Source organism: Triturus cristatus, chromosome 3_2 (assembly GCF_964204655.1).
Source record: "Triturus cristatus chromosome 3_2, aTriCri1.1, whole genome shotgun sequence".
NCBI lineage: Eukaryota > Metazoa > Chordata > Amphibia > Caudata > Salamandridae > Triturus > Triturus cristatus.
Genome location: NC_140584.1, coordinates 654,100,419 through 654,123,230, shown reverse-complemented (window position 1 = coordinate 654,123,230; position 22,812 = coordinate 654,100,419). Strand labels below are relative to the sequence as shown.

The 22,812-nt window shown below is 47.2% G+C and overlaps 1 protein-coding gene across 1 annotated transcript in view; it reads left to right on the top strand.

The window, feature by feature from the left end:
* Positions 1-22,812, top strand: part of UNC80 (unc-80 subunit of NALCN channel complex) — a 3,271,126-nt gene that overhangs the window by 1,349,811 nt on the left and 1,898,503 nt on the right. Inside the window, exon 24 of the mRNA XM_085648598.1 lies at positions 19,312-19,445. Within this exon, the coding sequence (XP_085504724.1) occupies positions 19,312-19,445 (134 nt within the window). The remainder of the gene's footprint in view (positions 1-19,311; positions 19,446-22,812) is intronic.

Below are 22,812 nucleotides of genomic sequence, written 5' to 3'. Positions count from 1 at the left end.
CTGTCCACTTGCTTTTCCAATGTGTGCACTGCTGTGCTATAGTTAACAGTATCATTTTGGTGGTATTTAAGTGTGTATTTATCCCCAGGTACTTTACGGAGTCCGAACACCAGGTCAGTGGATGCTCGCATTCCCATCTGGCAGTGCCCGTGGTGAGGGGAAATATCACAGACTTGTGCCAATTTATGCCAAGGCCAGAGAAGCTGCCAAACCTGATGATCTCTCTGATTAGTGGTTCTAAATTTTTTTGGGGGTCCCTGACATATCATATAACGTCATCTGCATATAGTGACACCAGTAGAGGCCCAGTGTTAAATTGGAGCCCCCTCTGTAGATGACGCTCTTGGAAATGTCGAACGAGTGGGTCCATTGCCAATATGAAAAGTGGTGACAGGGTACATCCCTGTCTGGTGCCTCGGGATAATGTAAATGAGCGGGACAGCATGCCATTCAAGCACAGTCTGGCGGGGGGCCGAGTACAACAGTGCAGTGAGATTTATGAACCCAAAGGGCATGCCCAACCTACGCATAACTGTCCATATAAATGGCCACTCCAGGGAGTCGAAAACTTTCTCCGCGTCCAGCAGTACTGCCGCTGCCGGAGTCGCCGGGTTGACTCGGTGCAGGACTGCAAAGAGAGTGCACAGATTTAGGGAAGTAGATCTGTGGGGTACAAACCCCGACTGGACTGAGGATATTTTTTTGTCCAATAGCAAGGCAAACCGCATAGCGATCGTTTTCGCCAGTATTTTATAATCTAAATTTAATAGTGACAAAGGTCTGTACGACCCGCACAGCAAGGGATCTTTGCCGGCTTTCGGTAATAAAACGATCACTGCTTCTCTTAGAGTGGGAGACAACTAATTCTGTTCTAAAGATTCATGATAGCCTTCTAGGAGCTTCGGGGCTAATATATCTTTGTATCGTTTATAAAAGTCCCCTGTGAAACCATCCAGCATCAATTTCACTGATTATTTTGTCCGTGGAAAATGGCTCGGCGAGGAAGTCCTGCCTATATCTTTCCATATATACCAATGCAATCTCAGCAAAGTAATCCTCTCGCTCTGTGGAGTTGTGCACAAGTTTTGAGGTATACCATTTTTCATAATACGCTGGAAATGCGACCCAGATATCTGATGTATCTGTTAAGGTATGGCCAGAGTCAGTCCGGAGTTCTGTGATGTATGATTTGGAGTTTGAGGGTCTCAATAGCTGTGCTAATGTGTGCCCCGGCCTCTCGCCCTCGCCATACCTTCGTGCTACTGCATATTTACACGTGAAGAGGGTTTCCCTGTCTGCAGCTTCCCGAAATTCTGCCAGCAACGCCAATCGGCGCTTTATTCCCTCAGTAGCATCTGGTGAGAAAAGCATAGAGGCATCCAAATCTGTCAGCTGCTGTTCGATAGTAGCTAGAGTTTTTCTCAGATCTTTTAGTACCCCAGAGTGTTTTGATATGGCTATGCCCCTGATGTAGGCCTTAAAGGCCTCCCAAAGCGTCGCCCATGTGTCTACTGACCCCGTATTTAAATCGAAAGAATCCTCAATTGCTTCCCTAATTTCTGAGTCAAACAAATGATCATTTAGCGCCCTGCCAGGGAATCTCCACTGACGCTCATGCCCTTCCGGTCTGGGAATACAGAGCCTAAGCAAGACTGGGGCGTGATCGGAATAGGTCCCGGGGAGTATCGTAAAGGATTTGTACCATGTAATTGGGTTCAGAGTGAGTAGCCAGAAATCGAGTCTGGTCCAGGTATTATGTTGGACCGAGAAGTGTGTGAATCCTGGGTTTGTCGGGTTGCGGGCTCTCCAAATATCCGTGAGTTGGAATGTCTCGCATGTGTCTTATAGCACCTGACGCGCGCGAGGTTTGTAGTCCGCTACCTCGGAGGAGCAGTTGATAGTGCGGTTAAGGAGCAAGTTAAAATACCCTGCCAGTAGCAAACTGCCAGTACCCAAGCGTAGAATTGTGGCGTCCAGCTCATGAAAAAAGTCAGGGCTGTCAGCATTGGGGGCGTAAATGCATACCAGAGTAACAGTGTGGCCCATCAACTTACCCAAAAAGGAGAGAGGGGGAAAGGAGCACTCCTAGTTGTAAACTACAATCGAATAGGAGAATCTTGCTTATGAAATGGTGCTGCGGTACTGCTCCCACTGTTTGACCGGATGCCTAGTAATGAAATAATTCTAAAGTTAGCAGGAACACCTGCTAATGCCGCGCACTATTCACTGGGTTTGACACAACCCGAGCTAGGTTAATGCAATATTGACAAAAAAGTTTAAACATTATTGACATTAAAGATAAATTGTATTGAATTGTTCATGAATTATTCAGTGCCTATCCAATGAAACCATTCGATTATAATATAAACATGGAATACAGTCATTTATGCATGACAAAACATTTGCATGAAATCAATTTCCAGATACAGAACAAAAGTAGTCAAAACATCAATGAACAGTTCATCTGTCTTTAACCTCTTCAGCGCTGCGCGGATTCCCGCGCAGTGCTGAAAGATTTGAGCGCGGGCGGGGCCATGACGGAACGGTTCCGTCATAAGCACAGCCCAACCGGCGTGCATGACGGAACCGTTCCGTCATCGGCATCGAAGAGGTTAAATCGCGGCCCCGATGCATTTCGGGACTGTTGAGTCCCTTCCTCAGGGGAAAAACCTGTAACAAATATCCTGCGATTACTAGTTATTAATAAGCACAATTGAGCATAAATAAGCATAACACATATTGGTCATATTACCCAAATATGAAATGACAATTATGAAAAAACCATAAGAGAGTGTACAGTGACAGTAATGATAATGATGTCAATATCAGTTGTAACATATATTACAGAGAAGGACACCAAAGTTGTGCTCAAAGGTGAAACAGACCAATAAATAAAATTAGAGAAAACCTATGCCACTTAAGTTGCAAGAAAGATTTAAGGTCTAAGGTTTAATTCATACATACGCTAATCCCACGTTGTGCTACCAAACTTGCTAATTGCAGACTGCTTCCCAACACTCTTTTTTCACTCCGCCGATATTTTTTCTTCAATGCCTTTCCGAAGGCATGGAGGTCGAAAATTAATTGTTTTTCCTAAAATCGTGCCATTTCCACATTATATTAGTCATTTCCTATTTCTCTACTGTGCATTTCATATTGGTGAGGGGGCGGAGATGAGTGACGTAACAAACTTCATGTGATGTGTTGCGGGGCGGAGAAAACTTACGTTCCTGACTTACTTCTGGATACAATCATGACGTTATCCTTCAATTCTTTGTGCTTCTGTTCCGGTATTCTTTTAAGAGTCGTGGTTCAATTCTTCGTGGTTGCGGACTTCGGTGAAGAGTCGTTTCGCGGTTCAAGACTTTGTGGTTCCATACTTCGTTGAAGAGTCGTGGTTCGTTGTTAAGACTTTGTTGTTAAAGTAAGTCATTGTTTGAATTTCGTTGTTTAGGTTGTTTCCCGGCTGCACGCTTCCAAATCTTCGTTTTTAATTGCAATGTCCATGCACTCCAGTCATTTCGTTGACTGAGCGGCCCCGTCTTCAAGGTCGGAGATTTGCCCTTCCACAGTGTACATTCTTCGGTCATGGATGTCTAATTTGGCCCCCAGTGAGTCAAGGCATTTGTCTTGCGTGTCGAACCAGCCATCTAGCGATTAGAACCCGGCTCTGAGTTCAGCTAGTAAGTCGGGGTGCGAGGAGGCGGTTTCAGACACAGTGGCCGAGTCTTGGCCACCCTCCGCCATGATGGCGCTGTGGTCTTGTACTCTTTTATGGCGACAGGGAACGTTAACACTCTCTCTTTGGGATCTTTTTTGTCCATACCTGTATTTCCTTGGCCGAGTGCGGAACTAGCCGTTAGTGATGACAGCTAGCCGGAAGTGCAAATATGGCAAGATGCAGTAATGCCAAGTTGATGCCGCCTGAGCTCCGCGGCCATCGACATGTAGGAAGTGGTGTACTGTTGTGTGATTACTCAGGCGCCCACTTTGCCTTCAGCCTACCACTATAGGCGCCAGAAGTAGATCCGATTGTGTAGTGGCCAGGTATTGGGGGAGAACCCCTCTGCAGGGAGTGAACTTTGAGCAGATGGTGAAAAGCAATATGGTTCCCAGTCAGTGTGGCGCGTTGGGCCTGATGCAGCTGTCTGATGCAGCGTGATGAGGGACACCGGCGCACCAGCGTAGTGACCACACCGTCATCCGCTTCAGTCAACACGCATACACAGACGTCACCCAATGATTACACTGACACTTTATTTGTGGGTGAAGAACTGCTGCAGGTTTATTTCATACAACATAGTATGATAATAAAATTGGGTTATCTTACGGGCGATCCAGGGCAGGCAGCCCCTTGCTGCTCCGCCCGCCTGGTGAGCCAGCACACACGGTGGGTCGATGCCCGGCAGTGTGGCACATAATTATTTACAGATCATCCACTGGATCACGTGATCTGTCTCCTACTCCCGCCCCTTCCGACAGGGGCGGAGCGTGTTGTGGCACACCCCCGGTTGGTCAGGCCCCCCAACCGCCCGAAGGACTAACGGGGCGCCGTCGCGGTCTTCCCAGAACCCCCTTCGGCTCCTGGACCTTGGCTCGGGCACCCTTACTGTGCCGGACAGGGGTACCCTTACTGTACCGCCTGTCGCAGAGGTACCCTTACTGTACCCGTCTGCATCCAGATCGCCCTGTAACTCCGCCTGCAACGCAAAAAGAAAACCTTAAAACATTCCAATAACGCGCTGAGCCTGACACGTGGGGTAAGTGGAAAGGGTGGGATAACGCGTGTCCAGGCTGGAGCGGCGCGCAGGGAACACAGGAGGAACTGGGCGAGAGGGCCTCCTAAGTAGAGGGGTCAAGCCTCGCCCCCCGCCCCCAACGGCCCGCCTCCAGCTCCACACTATTGGGGGGTCATAACCTTAGTGGGCGTAGCCTCGCGCGCGAGGCAGCAGGGGGGAAGGCTCCGACGGGCGGCCACTAGAGTGCTGCCCTGCTGATGTCCCACTGCTTGGGACGCGGGCAGCGGCATAGTGACCACACCGTCATCCGCTTCAGTCAACACGCATACACAGACGTCACCCAATGATTACACTGACACTTTATTTGTGGGTGAAGAACTGCTGCAGGTTTATTTCATACAACATAGTATGATAATAAAATTGGGTTATCTTACGGGCGATCCAGGGCAGGCAGCCCCTTGCTGCTCCGCCCGCCTGGTGAGCCAGCACACACGGTGGGTCGATGCCCGGCAGTGTGGCACATAATTATTTACAGATCATCCACTGGGTCACGTGATCTGTCTCCTACTCCCGCCCCTTCCGACAGGGGCGGAGCGTGTTGTGGCACACCCCCGGTTGGTCAGGCCCCCCAACCGCCCGAAGGACTAACGGGGCGCCGTCGCGGTCTTCCCAGAACCCCCTTCGGCTCCTGGACCTTGGCTCGGGCACCCTTACTGTGCCGGACAGGGGTACCCTTACTGTACCGCCTGTCGCAGAGGTACCCTTACTGTACCCGTCTGCATCCAGATCGCCCTGTAACTCCGCCACAGCTCTGGGGAGGCAACCGTCGCTGCCAGAGCCCCCCCTTCCTCCCTTTGCTGTTATACGTGCCCTGCCCCTGCGAGCCAGCTTAATGGGCTAAATTAGGGTCCTGTTCTGTAACCTGTAAACGACGGCATTAATTTGCCACATTACTCAAACGCCCAGGGCAGACGAACAACGGATGTCTTTTGGCCCCACTGCCGTAAGCTTTAGACGTGACTGGTGTTCCTAACCTTCTAAGCGAAGCCCCAGCAGATCATCCTAACGTAGTTATGGGAGGATCTAGCACCTGCACATGGAGCCAGAACTGAACCATAGCTGAATTCCTCAATCCATCGATTCCCTTCAGATCCTAGCACGAAGGTTTTGCTCTGCCAGAGCACCCCCTTCCTCCCTTAACTGTTGTAGGTGCCCCGCCCCTGCGCGCTGGCTTTAGTGGGCTAAGTTATGGGTTCTGTTCTGTAACCCGTAAATCACAGCAATAATTTGCAACTTACTCCGAAGCACAGGGCAGGCTCACGAGGAGATTTCTACAAGGAGCAAATTGACTTCAATCCATCTGTAGGAGTGGATGGGTGTTAACCTAGACTGGCTGAAGGCAAAACCTTTGACAATCACTCCTGACAAGACGTGCCAACGCAGGTAGAATAAAGAGTTGTCCAGCCCGCCTTACTTCCTTTCCCAGTCTGACACAGGTTGCAGAAGATGCCCCTTCCAGAAAGGTCATGGCCTTATCCCTGAAGCCTATCCATACAGCATACGGTCGATATGCTCTCACTCAGTTTGAACTGTGCTTCACCTGCCTGTTAACACGAATCCCAGGGCAGACCGCCGGCCTATAACCCATGCTTGGCCATGCCTGAGCTAAAAATACCTCTGAACAGCCTGACCACGGGCTAACCACCAGCATTGCGTTCTGAATGTTTCTGACCCTGCAAGAAACATGCGCATAACTAAAGCAACTGGCACCATGCCATAAGAGTAACAATTCAGCCTCCTATGAAACAAAACGTGCCCTTGTGGCGATCCGAGTAGTGCTCCCTCCAGGTCAGCAGCCCTACTCAGGCAACCCGCACCCTCTTGGCACTGGCACACCCCCGCCCCCAGCTGCCCTCGGGTGCCTGGTCGTGTGTGGCCACAACCTATGTTTCATCACTGCGTCATACCGGGGTATGATGACCCATCTAACACTACTGCTGAGTGCCCGTTGCACCATCGCAAGTATGCCTTTTGCCTTCTCAGAGTCTGGCTGCAAAGGTGACATTGATCCCCCAGCCCAGGGCGAAGATGGCAGCTTTCCAGTATCTGGTGCTATAGACGTTCCCCGTACCCTGATGGAACAGAATGCAATTCCCTTGCTCCTGTTGAGCACGAACCCAAAACCCATTGCTCACCATGGTTTAATACCTTCCTGCTGCTAACCATTTCCTAGCTGAATGTTGACAAATCCATGTTCTGTAATGGCACTACTTCGCAGCCTGCACCATTCTGCCAGTGCCGAACAGACCTTTGTCATGCTGCCTGGCCTAATCAATCTTGCCCTGTTCTAGAAGCGCCCGCTTCAGCCGTAGAGCAAACAACTTGCCAGTACCCCCAAACTGGCCCTGATGCGAGACAAACCGGACCAGGCACAACAGAGAGTGTACTGACTAATAGCAGGGCTAACAGCGTCCCCAGGCATCCTCAGCTTACAATAGGCGTGATGGAGTGAGGGTATCCAGTGAGAATCAAGATGACAGCTTCCCATCTGACCGACCGTGGTGGGAACCACTCCTGTATATTCTGGTACACATGGTCCCAGTTCACCTGTCACTGCCTGATGTACGCGACCTAGGTACATGGTCCCCTTCCATGGCGGCATGCCCTTGAGAGCAACATCCAGTCCCCGATCAGTACCACTATCTGCCTACGCTACAATCTTGCCTGGCGGTCCTTCATGCCCAGCTATACCATGTGATGATTGCTCTCTTCCGTCACTTGGCCCGACCACACCTAGAAGTACAAACACAGCTAGAGGAAGCAGCCAGTGACCTGCCCCAAAAAACCACCATCCTGCATGATTTCGTTCATATCCTCATAGTTGGCAGTGTCTCTATCTTGCCAATACCTGGGTCACGTCCGCCTTAAATGATGACAATACGTCTGGCTTTTCCGCTAGCCTTGCCCATTGACCTGTCAAATGTCAGTGGAGAGCAGCACATCTCTGGTCATGCTTATTTCAGAAGGTGTTAAGCCCTTTCCATTACTAGAAAGTTTAAGAGCAAAATTCAAGAGGTATGGTCGCTCTCTGCTCTCTCAATTATTACCATGTAGATGAGGGCATGCCATTCACGGGTGTCTGGTTGAAGTATGCACAGGTAATCGACACTAATTCCCACGTGCAGTGCTGTGAAACGTTTGAAGTAGTTCATCAAATTCAGCCAGCCACCCCCTCGGTGGAGGCTTGCACTCCCAAACTTCTGCTAGTGTAAGACCCGGCCACACCTCCAGTTCAGTGAAATTTTAGTAATTCACGACACTGACCTACCCCAGGGGCCTAATACTGGGCTGTGTAAATGCGGCCCAATATCACCATGAACAATTAGCCTGGAGTGGATGGGTGTTAACCTAGGGTGGCTGAAGGAAAAAAACTTAGACAATCACTCCTGGCAAGAGGTAGTTATCCAGCCCGCCTTACTTCCTTTCGCAGTTCGACACAGGTCAAAGAAGAATGCCCCTTCCAGAAAGGTCATGGCCCTATCCCTGAAGCCTATCCAGACAGCATACTACCGGAAATCTACAGCATTGCTTTGTAAAGCTTTTTCTGGTTCCACAATTAATTGTGGTCGATATGCTCTCCCTCAGTTTGAACAAAATCTTAGCTAATCGTACGCCTGCCTAATTCCCAGGGCTGTCTGGCTTAATGCTTTACGCCTGGAATTGCCCCACCAAATGTGGCCTTGATATGGAACATAACTGGGTTGTCTCAACGTTCCTTTTGGAGCTAGAAACGCCCCCCGTGCTCCTTGTGCTTGCTGACTGGACCCGCTCCTAACCTTCCAGCACACAATGCACTAAAATGCCATCTGGTCCTGGTGCCTATCAAACAACAGTGACAGCCTCTGCCACCTTCATACAATACATAAACAAACCTCACAAGGTCGCAGGAGCGGCAAGCCAGGCTAAGTCTCGGGCTAAGCCACTACGACTGATTTGAGACACTTGGGACACAACTTAGTCCCTTCGTAACTACCGGCATGGAACTAATGCCAAAGCGACTCCCCCCTAGTACCGGATAATCTTAATAAATGCTGCATTTTGGGACAAAGATACCAGGGAATAAATGCAAAAGGGGGCTCTCCAGTGCGTGTGAACCCCTGTCATTGCGATTAGTAACTGTTGCTCTGTTCGAGCTAGTACATGCGACTTTATTCATTTAATCAATTAATCAGCAAAGCATGCTGGAGATGAAGGAATATGTGGCCGGCCCAAGGATATACAAAAAGAGCCACGGCGTTGAAAGGTTCCAGGGACATGGCTGAGTGAAGCGGCCTCACGACCTTTGTGACCTTGTAGCGCAGGTACGGCTGGCCCTCGAAATTTGTTTTAACTGACCACACAAGATGGAGCCCTACATGTGGACCTACGGAAAAGCTGCTGTATTGCCAGCAGCGCTGGAGTCTGCATAAGACACTGCATAAGGGCATAGGCAATGTGGAAGGAAGGGGACACCCAAATACTTTACCAGATCAGCTGAAGTTAGTCTAGCGATCAATGGGGCAATTATAGATGGCACAACCAGATTTTTCTGCATAGACTAAGCTGCCACTATGCCTGTAATTCGAAAGAAACAGAGCCGTAGTCATCACTGGTGACCAAGGCAAAGCCAGGCCGATCATTGCTTCCCCAGGTCTATTTACAACATTTACTGAGATACAAAATGTTAAGGGCATCTGCAATGCATAACCACCAGAATACGATGGTGGGCCAGTGGCGATGGACGACTTACACAAAAGGCTGGTAAAGCAGTGGACACTGAGAGATGTTGCACTTGGCCACCAAGAACTCACAATAGGTCAACCTGCCTGGCCCAACCCAGGCAGTAACCGGGAAATCACACCTTCTCGGACAAGGGACGTTGATGGACACAACAAAACGGGCCCCCCACCCTGTGCCATTGACCGACTCGGGCCCACGAGGTAATCTACTCTGGTGGAGGACACCTACCCCCTGATGGATGCCGTTAACACATTACCCCTACTGGACATAGCCCCCAAGGTGGCCGCCTCACCACGCGCTCTCCGAACGTTTTGCCCGGGCAATTCCTGCTACCTATAGTCAAAGTTCTTCCCCTACTTCTTTCTTCACTCTCTCAGTAGTAAGGAATTTATGGAAGTTTGTGCAAGGTTTTCTCTTCAAATATGTTGGATTCTCCCAGGGATCTTAACAATGAGCTATTTACCCGAACGCCTTCCAACTCAAGCCCCTGCATATAGCTGCAGTTCACAGTTTGCGTTGCGACTACTTCAGTCCTAAATTGTGTGATGCAGCCCCTATGTGTCATTAAGCCATATATCACATTTCACAAAAAACAAAGCAATGAAAAACATGACTCCTACCTTCCTCCTTAAAGTTATTTCTAATTGTGCCAAACTGAATATGTTGTCCCCTAAGAGCCCTTTCCATATATTTCCTTGCCAGATGAAACGCATCTCACACACATGAAGCAGAGTTCTTAAATAGTGCCTAGTCAAACTACAGACTTGAGGCAGTCTACTCAACTGTGCTCCTCTACCATAAGATGGTGCTATCCAGACAGTCGTCGCCAAGTTAAACCATATCCTGCATTGCAACAAACTTAAACAAACTTAAACAATCTCATTCAGGCGGGCTGAAGTTCAAATTACAACTTATGCAGGATTATTGCATTGGTCTAAACACCCTGCGCACCAAATGACGCTAACCAAGGACACACTCATTTCTTTTTTTTTTGGCACGGGGAGATTAAGTGATTTGCCCAGAATCACTTCATTTGAGGAATTATAAGCAACCTGACACGTTCCATCGGTCTATACTAGTAAATGCGCGCTAGTATATGGATGCCGTTCACGTTTAGCAAATGCAGCAGCCACATAAGCAAAAGCACAACACCCACCGATGCATATGTCGTCTTCTATTTGCTGGTCAGAAATAATGTGCCACAGTAGAAAAGGCCGACCTTAGCTCGTTTTACCGTTTTGTACCCGCAGTTGGATCACAATACATGCATGTGGAAATCGCTTGAACCTGCACCCAAACGGGACGGGGGAGGAAATTATATATTTTAAAACAGACAATGTGTAGAAGAGAAAGCTGTGACTACCAACGATGATACCTGCTTCTAACGGCTTTGATGCTTCTGCGATGCTGCGGGGGGGGCACACAGGTTTGGAGCGCTAAACATGGGAAACCCCAGGCCCTCCAAGACCAAAGCCCGGTCTGCCAACCCACCCGCGCACCAACCGGGAGCCAGCACAATCAGACCCCCACGCTGCACCCGACCGGCCCGACATGCGGGACAGGAGTAGGCACCGTCATATCTATAGCGCGAACCTGCCCGAAGGTTTTCGAAGCGCTGTGCCGGAGAACGACACATTCAGGCACGGGGAGAATAAGTGATTAACCCAAATCACTCAGGCACAATGTCCATCCTCCCCATGGCAGGCACTCCGCCATTGCTGCCGCAAGCCCACATGGCACCGCATTACATCCACATCCCGGGAAAACAAGAAAAGAAACGAGGGTCACCTCGACAAATATCGAAGCACACCTGCCCGGTCTAGATGAGGCGGGGTGCAGACGCGAACATGTGGGCCCTCTAGGACCATCGGCAAAGCGCCTCCCCCCTCCCCCCCCCAACGTATCCTGATAAGGCGCTGGATAGCCCATAACTACAAAAAAAAAAAAAGGGGGGGGGGGCACCGCTTATCAGATACAAGTAACAAACCAAATACAGCCCACGCACTGACCATCGACCCGACACACACCCCGCAGGCGGCGTATAGCCTCTGCCCGAACGTCCCCGCAGTCAGGCAACAAATCGAATTCCTGCTCGCGCTACCGTAGTAATGACACATGCGGAGGCAGCGAAGGTTCCCACGAGCACCGTATTTAAGCTACACCAGCAGGCACGCAAAATAACCCCTACTGCAACCATCAGTGTTGCGCCGTTGCCGAGACCCCCGCTTGCTGCCAAGCCGCGAACACCGGTCCCCCAGAAAGCGTCGACCGCCAAAACCAGCCAGCAACCACACCACATATCGCTGCACCGCCTGAAACCGGAGACAGCGACTCAACAGTTAAAGTAGGCAATCCTCACATATCTATGTAGCGCGAACTCGATTCGAGGACAACGGGGCACCCCACTTTGCTCCTGGCTACGGCACAATACGTCAACGCGCTTTGCCAATAAACAGCAATTCCAGTGATTAAACCTTAACAACAATGCCACAGTGCCTACGATCGGAGCGCGTCCCCACAATTGGCCAGTTCGGACACTGAGCCGCCACTCCTAGCAGCTGGACTCGAACCAGGCTCTCCCGCCACACGGTCCGCCACCATACGCCCTCCTCCCCGCACAGCCCGCGAAAAACATTTCCCGCCGCCATCCACAAAAAACCGACCAACTCAATAAACTCTGCTGCCCAAAGAACTACACTCACCGAATACAAAAGGCACGATGAAAAACCCGGTGTGCAGGGCAGCGAGGAGAACCCAGCGCTGGGGCGACACCCGACGTGACGATCGGCGGGAAAGGTAGCCAAGCGAGACCAATATGCGTGTCCAGGCTGGAGCGGCGCGCAGGGAACAGAGGAGGAACTGGGCGAGAGGGCCTCCTAAGTAGAGGGGGCAAGCCTCGCCCCCCCGCCCCCAACGGCCCGCCTCCAGCTCCACACTATTGGGGGGTCATAACCTTAGTGGGCGTAGCCTCGCGCGCGAGGCAGCAGGGGGGAAGGCTCCGACGGGCGGCCACTAGAGTGCTGCCCTGCTGATGTCCCACTGCTTGGGACGCGGGCAGCGGCAATCCTTATGTTTCCACCTGATACACGGGGATTTCTCCCTCTGGAGCGGAGAGCAACCACCCGGTCCTCCACCGCCTCAGCGGCATGCAAATGGAGCCATATCGCCTCCTCACTGTGCTGCGAGTCCAGGGGTGGGGCCCCTTGGTGATCCGCAATGCCAACGGTGATCCATAAAGCAAGCCGGAGCAGGCTTGCGGTGTCGCTAACAATTCACCCCCCCCCCCAGTCTCAGTGCGCAGCCGAGTGGCTGCCTCCCTGGCTCCCTGTCTCCCTGGGGGCCAACGGGAGCGTCAGCGAGGGGGGGGCAAGCAAGCGTTGCACTCACCGCTGCCAAGGCCAGGAAGTCTGGCGAGGGCTCCATCGGGAGCCACAGGAGTGATCTGAATATCGGCGGCCCAGGAGCTCTAACAGGCAGCGTCGGAGGCCATAGCATGCCCCTCCCCCAAGCGCTGGGAGCAATTTTCAGCAGTTTTCAGGCAGATTCCGGGGGCACAAACGGCCTCACTGCGGCGCCATCAGAAGAGGAGTTAGCGCCTTGGATCGTAGCGCCATGGCGTTCTGTATTTGCGGGGACAGGCGGATTTTGCTGGGGCAACCAGACGGAGCTTCAATGCCGCGCGCCCATCTTGGTCTGCGGCTTGGCCACGCCCCCACCTTGCCACAAAGTTAGCGACTGGAATTCGAACTATGGCGATTAACACTGGCCAACTTTTCAGCAAGTTTAGTGTTTAAGGCTCTCATCTACTATTCTTAAGAGGGTAATCACTCAGCTGATTCCCTTATCCTTGATCTGTTCTCTTCACAGCGGACTTATCAAGGTCAAACCCACATACTTTTCCCTGACTATACAGGAATACACAGGGGTTGGGGGTAAGTGTCCTTATATGAGACTACTATTGTGATCCCTAATCCTCTGTCTGCTTGATTACTTTCTTTATGCCCTAAGCCATGTATTTCTCTCTTTAGACTCCACAGTAATAATAATAATAATAATAATAATACAGAAATTTATTGAGCGCGAACAGCTACCTCTGGGGAGGTGTCCCGGCGCTAGCGAGTCCCACAACAAGAGTAAGTAGTCAGGAAGGGGGGCAGGATTATTGCGTAAAAAGCCAGGTTTTCAGGAGAATACTGTTCATGACTGGGATGTTTTGGAAAAGGTTTACCATACACGTTAAGAAACTACGTAATGTAACGGAAGCTGTGAGGAGACTTCACTACTAACAGTTAATTTATGTTGTATAGGTATGATACCATTAGTGCTTTTTTTAATTGTCTTTGGTTGAGGTTTGCGTCTAGAAATTACAGTCTTGTACTTTTCTATGACTCACGTTCTTTTCACAGATTAGTTATAGGGTGTCATTAGTGTCACATGGTGATTCTATGGACTGATTTTTCCTACTTCTCTCAAAATGAGCACCTTTCTATGAGCACAGAATCTGTGTAATTTATCTCTTTTGGTCCAATGATGATTATGCTCTTCATACAGGTTTTACATACACTGCTGGTTTAATCATAGGGTGATGGCTAGTAGTGACATCCAGTAGTATACGTTCAAAAGTGTTAAATATTTGTAATTCCAGTGTAATATGACTTTGCGGCCTTGAATAAATCCAGGAGGACGAAACACGTGTGGGCTGCAGTGTTTTGAATCTCTCTGTCTGTAATCCTGACTTTGAAGTAAAGGAAGAGTTAAATTTCAGTTGACTGGATTTATTCTCTATCAACAGCCTATCACTTGAAACAAGTTGGACTTCCAATGATTAAACTTGTTTGTGCTTAAGTGCGTGATTTTCCTTTCGATAGTTAGAAGTGTCAGTCAAACAATTGATGGTAAAGGTCAATAGAGTTCCTTCTTGAAGAAGCACCCCTTCTAGTTGATTGGATCTGTAGCCTTGGTCAAAGAGATGGTTTTACCACAGTGTTTATGTATATATGTTTGCTGCTTACGTTGATTTTTAAACAACTGGAACCTATGCTGACTGATCTGCTATGGTCAGAGAAATACCTGAGGATAAAATTAGATGTCCTTACACTCCCTTATGATTAAGGCTCCCGGTTTTCCGTTTTTACTGATTTTTACAGATAAATACAGACAGAAAACCATTTAATTTCTAGTCTGTATTTATTTTTAAATGTGGATAAAAACGGAAATTGGGTGCTTTTTGAGTGATTCTAAATACGCTTTGCCATGACTGCCAGGCCAATAACTGTGTGGAATGATAGGTAAGGGGGTTAAAAATAAAACAAATTTTAGTAAAGAGGCTTAAACAGCAGTAGATAGGCACTAGGTTGATACTGAAATGTGCATATTTTCATATAAGTGCATTAATTTATCTCTGTAGGTGTTCATATCCCTGAAACCTGGCAGGCATTCAAGCGTGATTGCTTATTTATTGGTTAAATAAATGCGGAAATATACCAGTTTCAGCTTTATTTTTTTCACCAAACCCATAATAAATATGGATAAATACAGATGAAGTTGACCAAAAATAAATATGGATAAATACAGACGGAAATGTGAAAAAAATAAATACCATAAAACCGGGAGCCCTACTTATGATAGGGGCGGACTGTCTCCCCCCCCCCCCCCCCCCGATTTTAAATGCCACTTCCTAGCCACACACTTGGAGCATCAGCCGGTGTGGATGGCACAGACTGCTAACCTGGAGCAGTTACAGCCGGTTGTTAATCATACAGATTCACACTACACTTCTTTTTTATTACTTCGGGGATGTCGAGGGTTTGAACTCCCAAATTGATTCTTATAGTGGGAGTCTGGAACTGGATGATATCAAAGGTGTTGGGGCACATCCTGTTACTGTCCAGACAGGACATTTGGGGTTTTTCAAACTTTTAAAATTTGTGCAAGCAAGCAGAACTTGCGGGATGAGTTGAAGGCGGCTTACAGACAACTGGACAACTTCTACTCGGATGTGGGATTCTTGTCCAACTGCAAACCTAGAGCAGGCCAGTTTTGTTTCATATTAGGCTGGCAAAGACTGCATGATTGACGTGGAAGAGCTTCCCTGGTAGGCTGTCTGACTCAGAGAAACTGGTTGCCCTGGAAATTTTATTGGAGGGGGACAGACTGGTTTTAACCCTATATAAAGCTTTAATTGACAAAAAAGAATTAACACATTTGGTCGTTTGAGAAGGATATGATGGCAACCTTGAAAGCAGCCAATGGACCAAGAACAAAGTTAAATACTGTGTTATACTAAAAAACCAACTAGCCATGTGAGACTTCCCCGGACACAGTTTAAACTCCTACATAAGGTGTATCTTGCACCAGCTTTGTGGTAAAAAATGTACACAACTTGCTCTGGCAATTGTCCCAGATGGAAGCTTAGTGAAGCTGTCCTGGTTCATATAATGTGTATATGCCTGACCATGCAAGTGTACTAGAAAAATGTTGCGCACAACCTGAGAGAAGTGCTTTGGCCCATGGTCACACACACACACGATTAAACATTGCTTATTGGGCCCTCACTGTGTGCATAGTCAGGGAAACATTTGGGTTATAATTGCAGTTTCTACCTTACTGTTTGCTGAGAGGGTCATTATGATACACGAGTGGCAGCTGGCAGACCCATCTGTCCCGCTGCGGAAGAAAGACACATGAAATGTGTGGTGACCGATGTGGTAACTCGAGATATGCATGAGTACAATAAATTGTTGGATGACCTAAGAGACTGATGAGATATGTTGACTAGGTCAGCTGGGGAAGATGAGGACCCTACCCTGTCGCAATGAATGGCCAATTGTGATTTCGAATGGTGCAAAGCAGTCCGACTATACCTGCACTAAACTGTATGCTGTTCCATATGTTTCTGACGTAATTTGCTGTGTACTCACCCAACTGTTGATTCAGTGAACCTCATTGCAGTAATCCGGGCAAAGGAGTGAAATCAGAAAGGATGAGCTAGTGGTCTCTGTAAATATCTCCGGATATGCAACAGTACCAGTATCTAGTGGGTTTAGCTTGTTCAATCTTTTGTTTTTTCAGTGGCAGCACTGGGGCTGATTATTTAAAGTGCAAAGTGTGCCGAGTGGCTAGCCCCTTTTCCCCTAAAGTGGACCTATGAGGCCTAAACAGGTATAAAGTTCTTAGAAAAAAATGCCCTTTGTGGGTGAAGACGCCACTGGAGGGCTGTAGATATGGATCTGAGGATCTTTGTGAAGCCAAGCAATGCTTTGCAGTTACTTCACCTGATTTGCCTGATCCTACAGTGCCCCCCATCCAAAATGGCGATCCCTCACATGAACAGGAATAAATGGACCTAAGCCAAAGCACAATGGACACATCTAGAGCAGGTCAGATTTGGCTGTGCGGAGGCTGCAGGCACCTCTCATGCAATCCAGTAGTGAGCGAATCACTGGATTTAAAATCCCCATGGATGGGGGAGCTGTGTTCCAAGCTCGTACAGTACGACCTAGCATCAGAGAGGGAGGATTTAGGAGCAGGAGGCCTGGCTTGTGTAAGCCTCCCTTCCTGCAGTAACACCTACGGGCTCTGTACAGAGTCGAAAGAAGTCTCACAGGTTGCTTGCACAAATGTACCAGACCATTGACGGCCACTGGATACAACGTTCCTTTCATGAACAGCAGTTGGCCTCAGTTCATGGCCTTCAGCAGGTCAGGTGGGAAGGTGCAGGGGATGTTCGAGCACCCCTGCAGAGAGGATAGGCGCTTGAAGTCGCATTGAGTTTGGTTCTAGAGGTAAATACCCTATAAAGATGCCTTTAAATTTTGGGGCTTATTTACAAATCCCTTGCGCCACCGGTGCATTACTTGTAATATGGGAGAAAGTGAGGCACCGGCAGCGCAAGGGGCTTGTAAAGAAGCCCCTTTGTTTTTATTCTTGTCACATTTGCTGTATGTTCAAAGATAGTGTCAAATATCTGGCTATGTCCTCTTAAAAATTGCTGCTTATTTTTTCAACCTGGAGACTGGTGTTCACTTTTCTTTCTCTGACTGCAGTTGTTTAGGATGTTGTAACGTGAACTGTGAACTATGACAATTTTGCCTGGAGTGTTAACAAAATTTAAATACTTGTGAATGAACTACAGATATTTCAAAATATATCAGTCCTTAGGAGAGCACAAATGAAGCAATTTGTTTTGTAATCCTGAAGTGTAATGGATAGAAAGGTTTTAATATGACGAAAACAAATCAAGAAACATTTCTCGGTGATGTGCTAATGATACATACTTGCTGAAACAGCCCACATGATCTATCGTTTGAGCCCTTTATACTTGTATCTGTAAGACAACATATCTGTACAAATGTAGTGCCCATTTTAATGAAAAATGTGCTGTCTGTAAATGACAGTGTGCTACCACACAGTACTTTAGTAATATATTTGCAACAGTGTGCTTCAAAATGCATCACCTGCTCCATGCCACACCCTGACCACTCTCCTGCTGAATGGGTGGCTCATTTACTACGCGTGTTCTTTGCGTGGCGCTTAAATCTGTATGACTTCAGTGATTTAAGATTGACGGCAGCACCCCCCATTCTGAAAATTCTTTCAACAACACGGGAAGAGAATGCTGGGGCGGAATCTTAGGATCTTCATGGACGTGGCTTCAACTCTGGTACTCTCCACAAACAAACGTTTCCCATGATAGAAAAGGTGATAGTAATCTCAAAGATGCACCAGTGATTCATCGCTTACAAAGCGCATGTTCAGATTTCTGTATTAAATTGAGAGTGACCTTGAAACGTTTTTTTCAAAACCTATCGACACCTGTGCTAAGAAATATTCTTCCTGCGTTGGACGTTCAAGGGGCACAAAGCCAATATGTTGACCGTACAAAAGACTTCAAACGTGCTGATCAACTTTTTGCAGCCTTTATTTGAACATCACAAGAAACCCTGGGATAATTCATGTAATTGCTGATGCATACGATAATTCAGAGAAACCTGTCACTGAAAAGCATGGGTACAGTTTCATTTGAAGGTTTTGGTGCAGTGACACGCTTCGTGTCCCACCATTCTGGGTTAACGCTGGTCAGTAATGTCTTTAAAGAATGTAAATCTATGAATGATCTCATGTTGGAGAAGAAAAGGCTACCTGCCTGCAACCACGATTCCCTAACATTGATGTCTTTCATACATACAAGCCACCCACTCTCCTGCACTCTACTCAGCATGCTTAGACTTGAGTCCAAAGTAGCCTGTTGAGGCTCGAACCCCACCAGTTTTAGACTGCTTTCTGAAGAGGCCCAGAACCTCTCTTGAGTAACTTCAAACGACATTGAGCGATATATAGATAGTACTCTTGTTGAGATAATACAACATAATTCAGTATGCAAACGAGGTACTACTCTAACAAGGTTCTAAAAATAGTCAAATGCACAGAGGATTCTGTATAGGATGATAGGGTACTATTAAAAGCATGTGAGTTTGACAAGATAATACAAGATAAAGGGTGTTTCAAGTAAGTACGGTCTTCTTACTTATGACGTATATGTTAATAAAAACACTTTATTCTTTGTCAAAATCAATGTACAGGATGCTTTCTGGAGTGTTGGAATTTTACTGTTGGAGCAAGTGTACAAACATTTGTATGTTGGCTCGATGGCCTTTGACACACTTTGTTGTGCAATGGCACGTACCATGCCTTTTCTATATATGTAATATAGTTCTGAACTTTGCTAATACGTGATGACATGTATTATTGGCCCTGAGAGTGCGTTCTTCCTCATGGAAATGTGATTTGCCAGGCACTGTGAACCCCACAAAATGTGGATGTCCATTTGCATTGAAGATGGCAGCGTGCCAGCTACTTCTAGAGATCACCACCTTCTTGAGAGAGACGTTTCCCTGCATGCCCAGACCCCGGACTGAGCCTCTGGTGGTGAGTACCAGCGATTTCTTTTCTAAGCCTTTTTTCAAACTGGGTGTACGATCACCTTCCCATGTTGCATGCACATAATAATTTCATTGTATGGACACAATGGTTTCTTTACATCAGAAGTCAAAACTCTTATTTATACCTGTTTAGATCATTACTGCTTGATGCCTTTGCCAGATATTTCCAGGGGAGTCAGGTACATCAAAAACTGTACACAATATTAGTTCCAAGTTCAAACTACCAAATATTTCGAATGATTAGCAGGGAACTCGGATATATTATACAACAGGTGCTACAAATAGGTTATCTCCTTTAGAAAAGTTGAGGTTTGGGACCCATTGAAGGTCAGGACAACCCGAGGAGTTAGAGGGTGGTCCAGGGTGGCTTCCAATACCTAGGCCTATACTTTACCACCAACGAGACCGCTAATCTAGCGCAAAATATCACTAGGGTCCTAAAGGAATTCCAGGAAGATGTAAGTAGATGGAGACGACTCCCATTGACAATAGTGGGCAGGGCTGCAATGTATAAAATGATCACACTACCAAAGCTGCTGTACATGTTTCAAAATACATATAGTAAAATACCGAAGACAATCTTTACAACACTAAACAGTGAATTTCGCTCGCTCCTCTGGTACGGAGCACACCCAAGAGTGGCATTGCAAACCCTACATTGCTCCCACTATAACGGGGGCTTTGCACTACCAGATGCACAAGCATACAATAGGGCAGCCCACCTAATAGTCCTCAACGAATGGGGTCATGCTGCGGGAGACCACATAGCAGTGGAACGGCTTCAATTTAGCAATCACACATATTTACACTACCTGTATAGAGGTAAAGGCGATAGACAACTGTTGCCGGCCACCCAGAGAGTGATAAAAGCCAGGAAAGTGGCAGAAAGGCAAATGAAATGGAATGCCAAAATCTCGAAGGAGACTCCCTTGTGGGAAGGGTCTTGGCTACGGGAAATTAGTGAACTACAGTGCTTCAGACAATGGGATACCATTGGAATTTCCAAATTGTGAGACCTCTTAGAGGGAGGCACCCTTTCCTCCTTTGACAAGTTACAGGCTACATATCAACTACACAACAATCAGCGATATGCATATCTCAGGCTGCAACATGTTTGTAGGGTGGAGGGAATTGAAGTGGAAAGCATTCCGGAATTCGGCCCCTTGGAAGGCAGGCTCTTACAGGAAGAGATTTCAAACAAAGTCTTCTCCTGGACTTATAAAACTCTTTTGAATAATATCCCGGATAACCTAGGGCCTCTCTAAGCTAAATTGGAGGACACTATAGGGCTACTGGAGGATATCGATTGGGAGGCAGCCTTGATGCACCCAAGAGAGGTGGCTATAAAACAAAGACTCCGACTCATACCGTTTAAGATCCTTCATAGGATATACTATGATAGACTACGGCTACACACCATGGGAAGAGCAGACTCGACCAATTGCCTATGATTTAAAGCTCCCCAGGGCTCATACATACATACACTTTGGGAGTATGGCCACATTAGAAGATACTGGCTACAGATATTGGGAGAACTAAATGCAATACTCACAGCGCAACTTGAATTAGACCCCAAATATGTTCTACTGGGCATCCCTACGGAAATAGATCTGTCACGTAGCAAACTCCTGCTATGCAACCTGGGTTTAGTTGTGGCTAAAAGGGATGTATCTCGCTACTGGGGAGTCCCCACTCTCCCCTCTCTTACAGAGTGGAAAGCTAGCATGGACATGTATATGGTGGCAGAAAAAGTGACCTACAAAGCAAGAGGTTACCCTCAAAAGTTCAAAAAGATTTGGTCCCCATGGATAGCATATCACGGGCTGGAAAGGGGAGATGAAGAGGACGAATCAGAGTCAGTAGGGTGGGGCCCAAGAACAAGCAGACTTTAGACTTTTCCCCACCCCCTTTGCTCAGACCCCTCCTGCCCGGCCACTATATCATGGTTCTTATCCTCTTAGGTGGAAATGTTATAATATTCAAGCAAAATGTGATAATATCTGGTGTTAAAGCTGCTTTAATCTGTAACCAATGTAATTTTGTAATGTTACGCATTGTTCCTCACACTTCGTGTATCCATGTTTCATACTGTCATAAAATCAATAAAAACAGTTTAAAAAAACAGAAAAGCTGAGCTTATTCATAAACATCTTCTAGCCTCGTCTCCAAGTACCCGTATATGCCCTGAAAAATCAACGCAGTTAGAAGGAGATAAAAACAGCCACGCAGCAATGTAATAAAGCCAGTAAATCTGTTCTTTGACTCGACTTCCCCCACAAAATTACTGTGCACCATTTGGAAATTAATGAATATTGTGTCATTTTACGGAAGTTCTACCCTCTGCACTAGATCATACACAATATAATTCCAGCATTACGGTTAGATTTATATTTTCTAAAGATGCTTCGTTCCTATATTTGCTACTTATGATGTTTTTCTAAGGTATATAACATTGCAAATACTGAAACACGCAACCTGTAGAAGAAACTGTCTGGGATCATTTGTAGTTCAGGGTTATTATTTTTGTGCCTGTTTTGCCTACACTGAACACGAGACGAGTAACTAATGTGAGCCAACACACCCACGCTTTGCCATTTTGCACATCTTGTCTACTTTCCAGTTTCTGGTGGCTTGTCAACGCACTGTTACCTCGTGTTTTTTCCATAAAAAAACAAAAAGAATGAACTAAAGGCCACATCCTTTCGCTAATGGTGCACCCTGATGGCCATTCAATAAGACTAGGGACATGACTGTTGGGCATAAAGTGTGGCTGGTGGACAAGTTTTGTTCTATAGAACCCACTGCTGCACAGCTAAAGGCCATTTCTAGTGTAAAGAAAGCAGATATTCTGAGCGCTCTAGGAAAAGTAATAGTGGTTCAACTGCATCATTCATTTATTTATTTATTTATTTTTTACTGATTTTCGTAGTAAACAGTACAGGTCATTAAGGTAATTCCTTATAAAGACAACATGGTACACATCTAGGGCAAGAAACACTGTTCTGTTGTGACTTCTGGGGTGCATATTCTCAGGTTCACCCGTACTCATCACTGTTTTCCTGAGCCATTTCAATTGATCGAGGGTTGCAGATCTCTCCTCTATATAGATTCCATTTACCCCACTATTTAATCCCATTTTTTTGGACACCCTCTGTTTTTAAACACTTCCTTTTCAGCAATCATACATTTATCCATATCTTTTGCCCACCCCTTCGAGGTCGGTACTTGTCCAGCCCCCCAACGCATCGTGATGCTACGCTTGACCATTGTGAATCCCAAAGTGACCCATTGTTGTTCTGTTGTGGTGAGATCTGTGGTGTCCCATATATTGAGGAGTCCCAATGTAGGTGTTA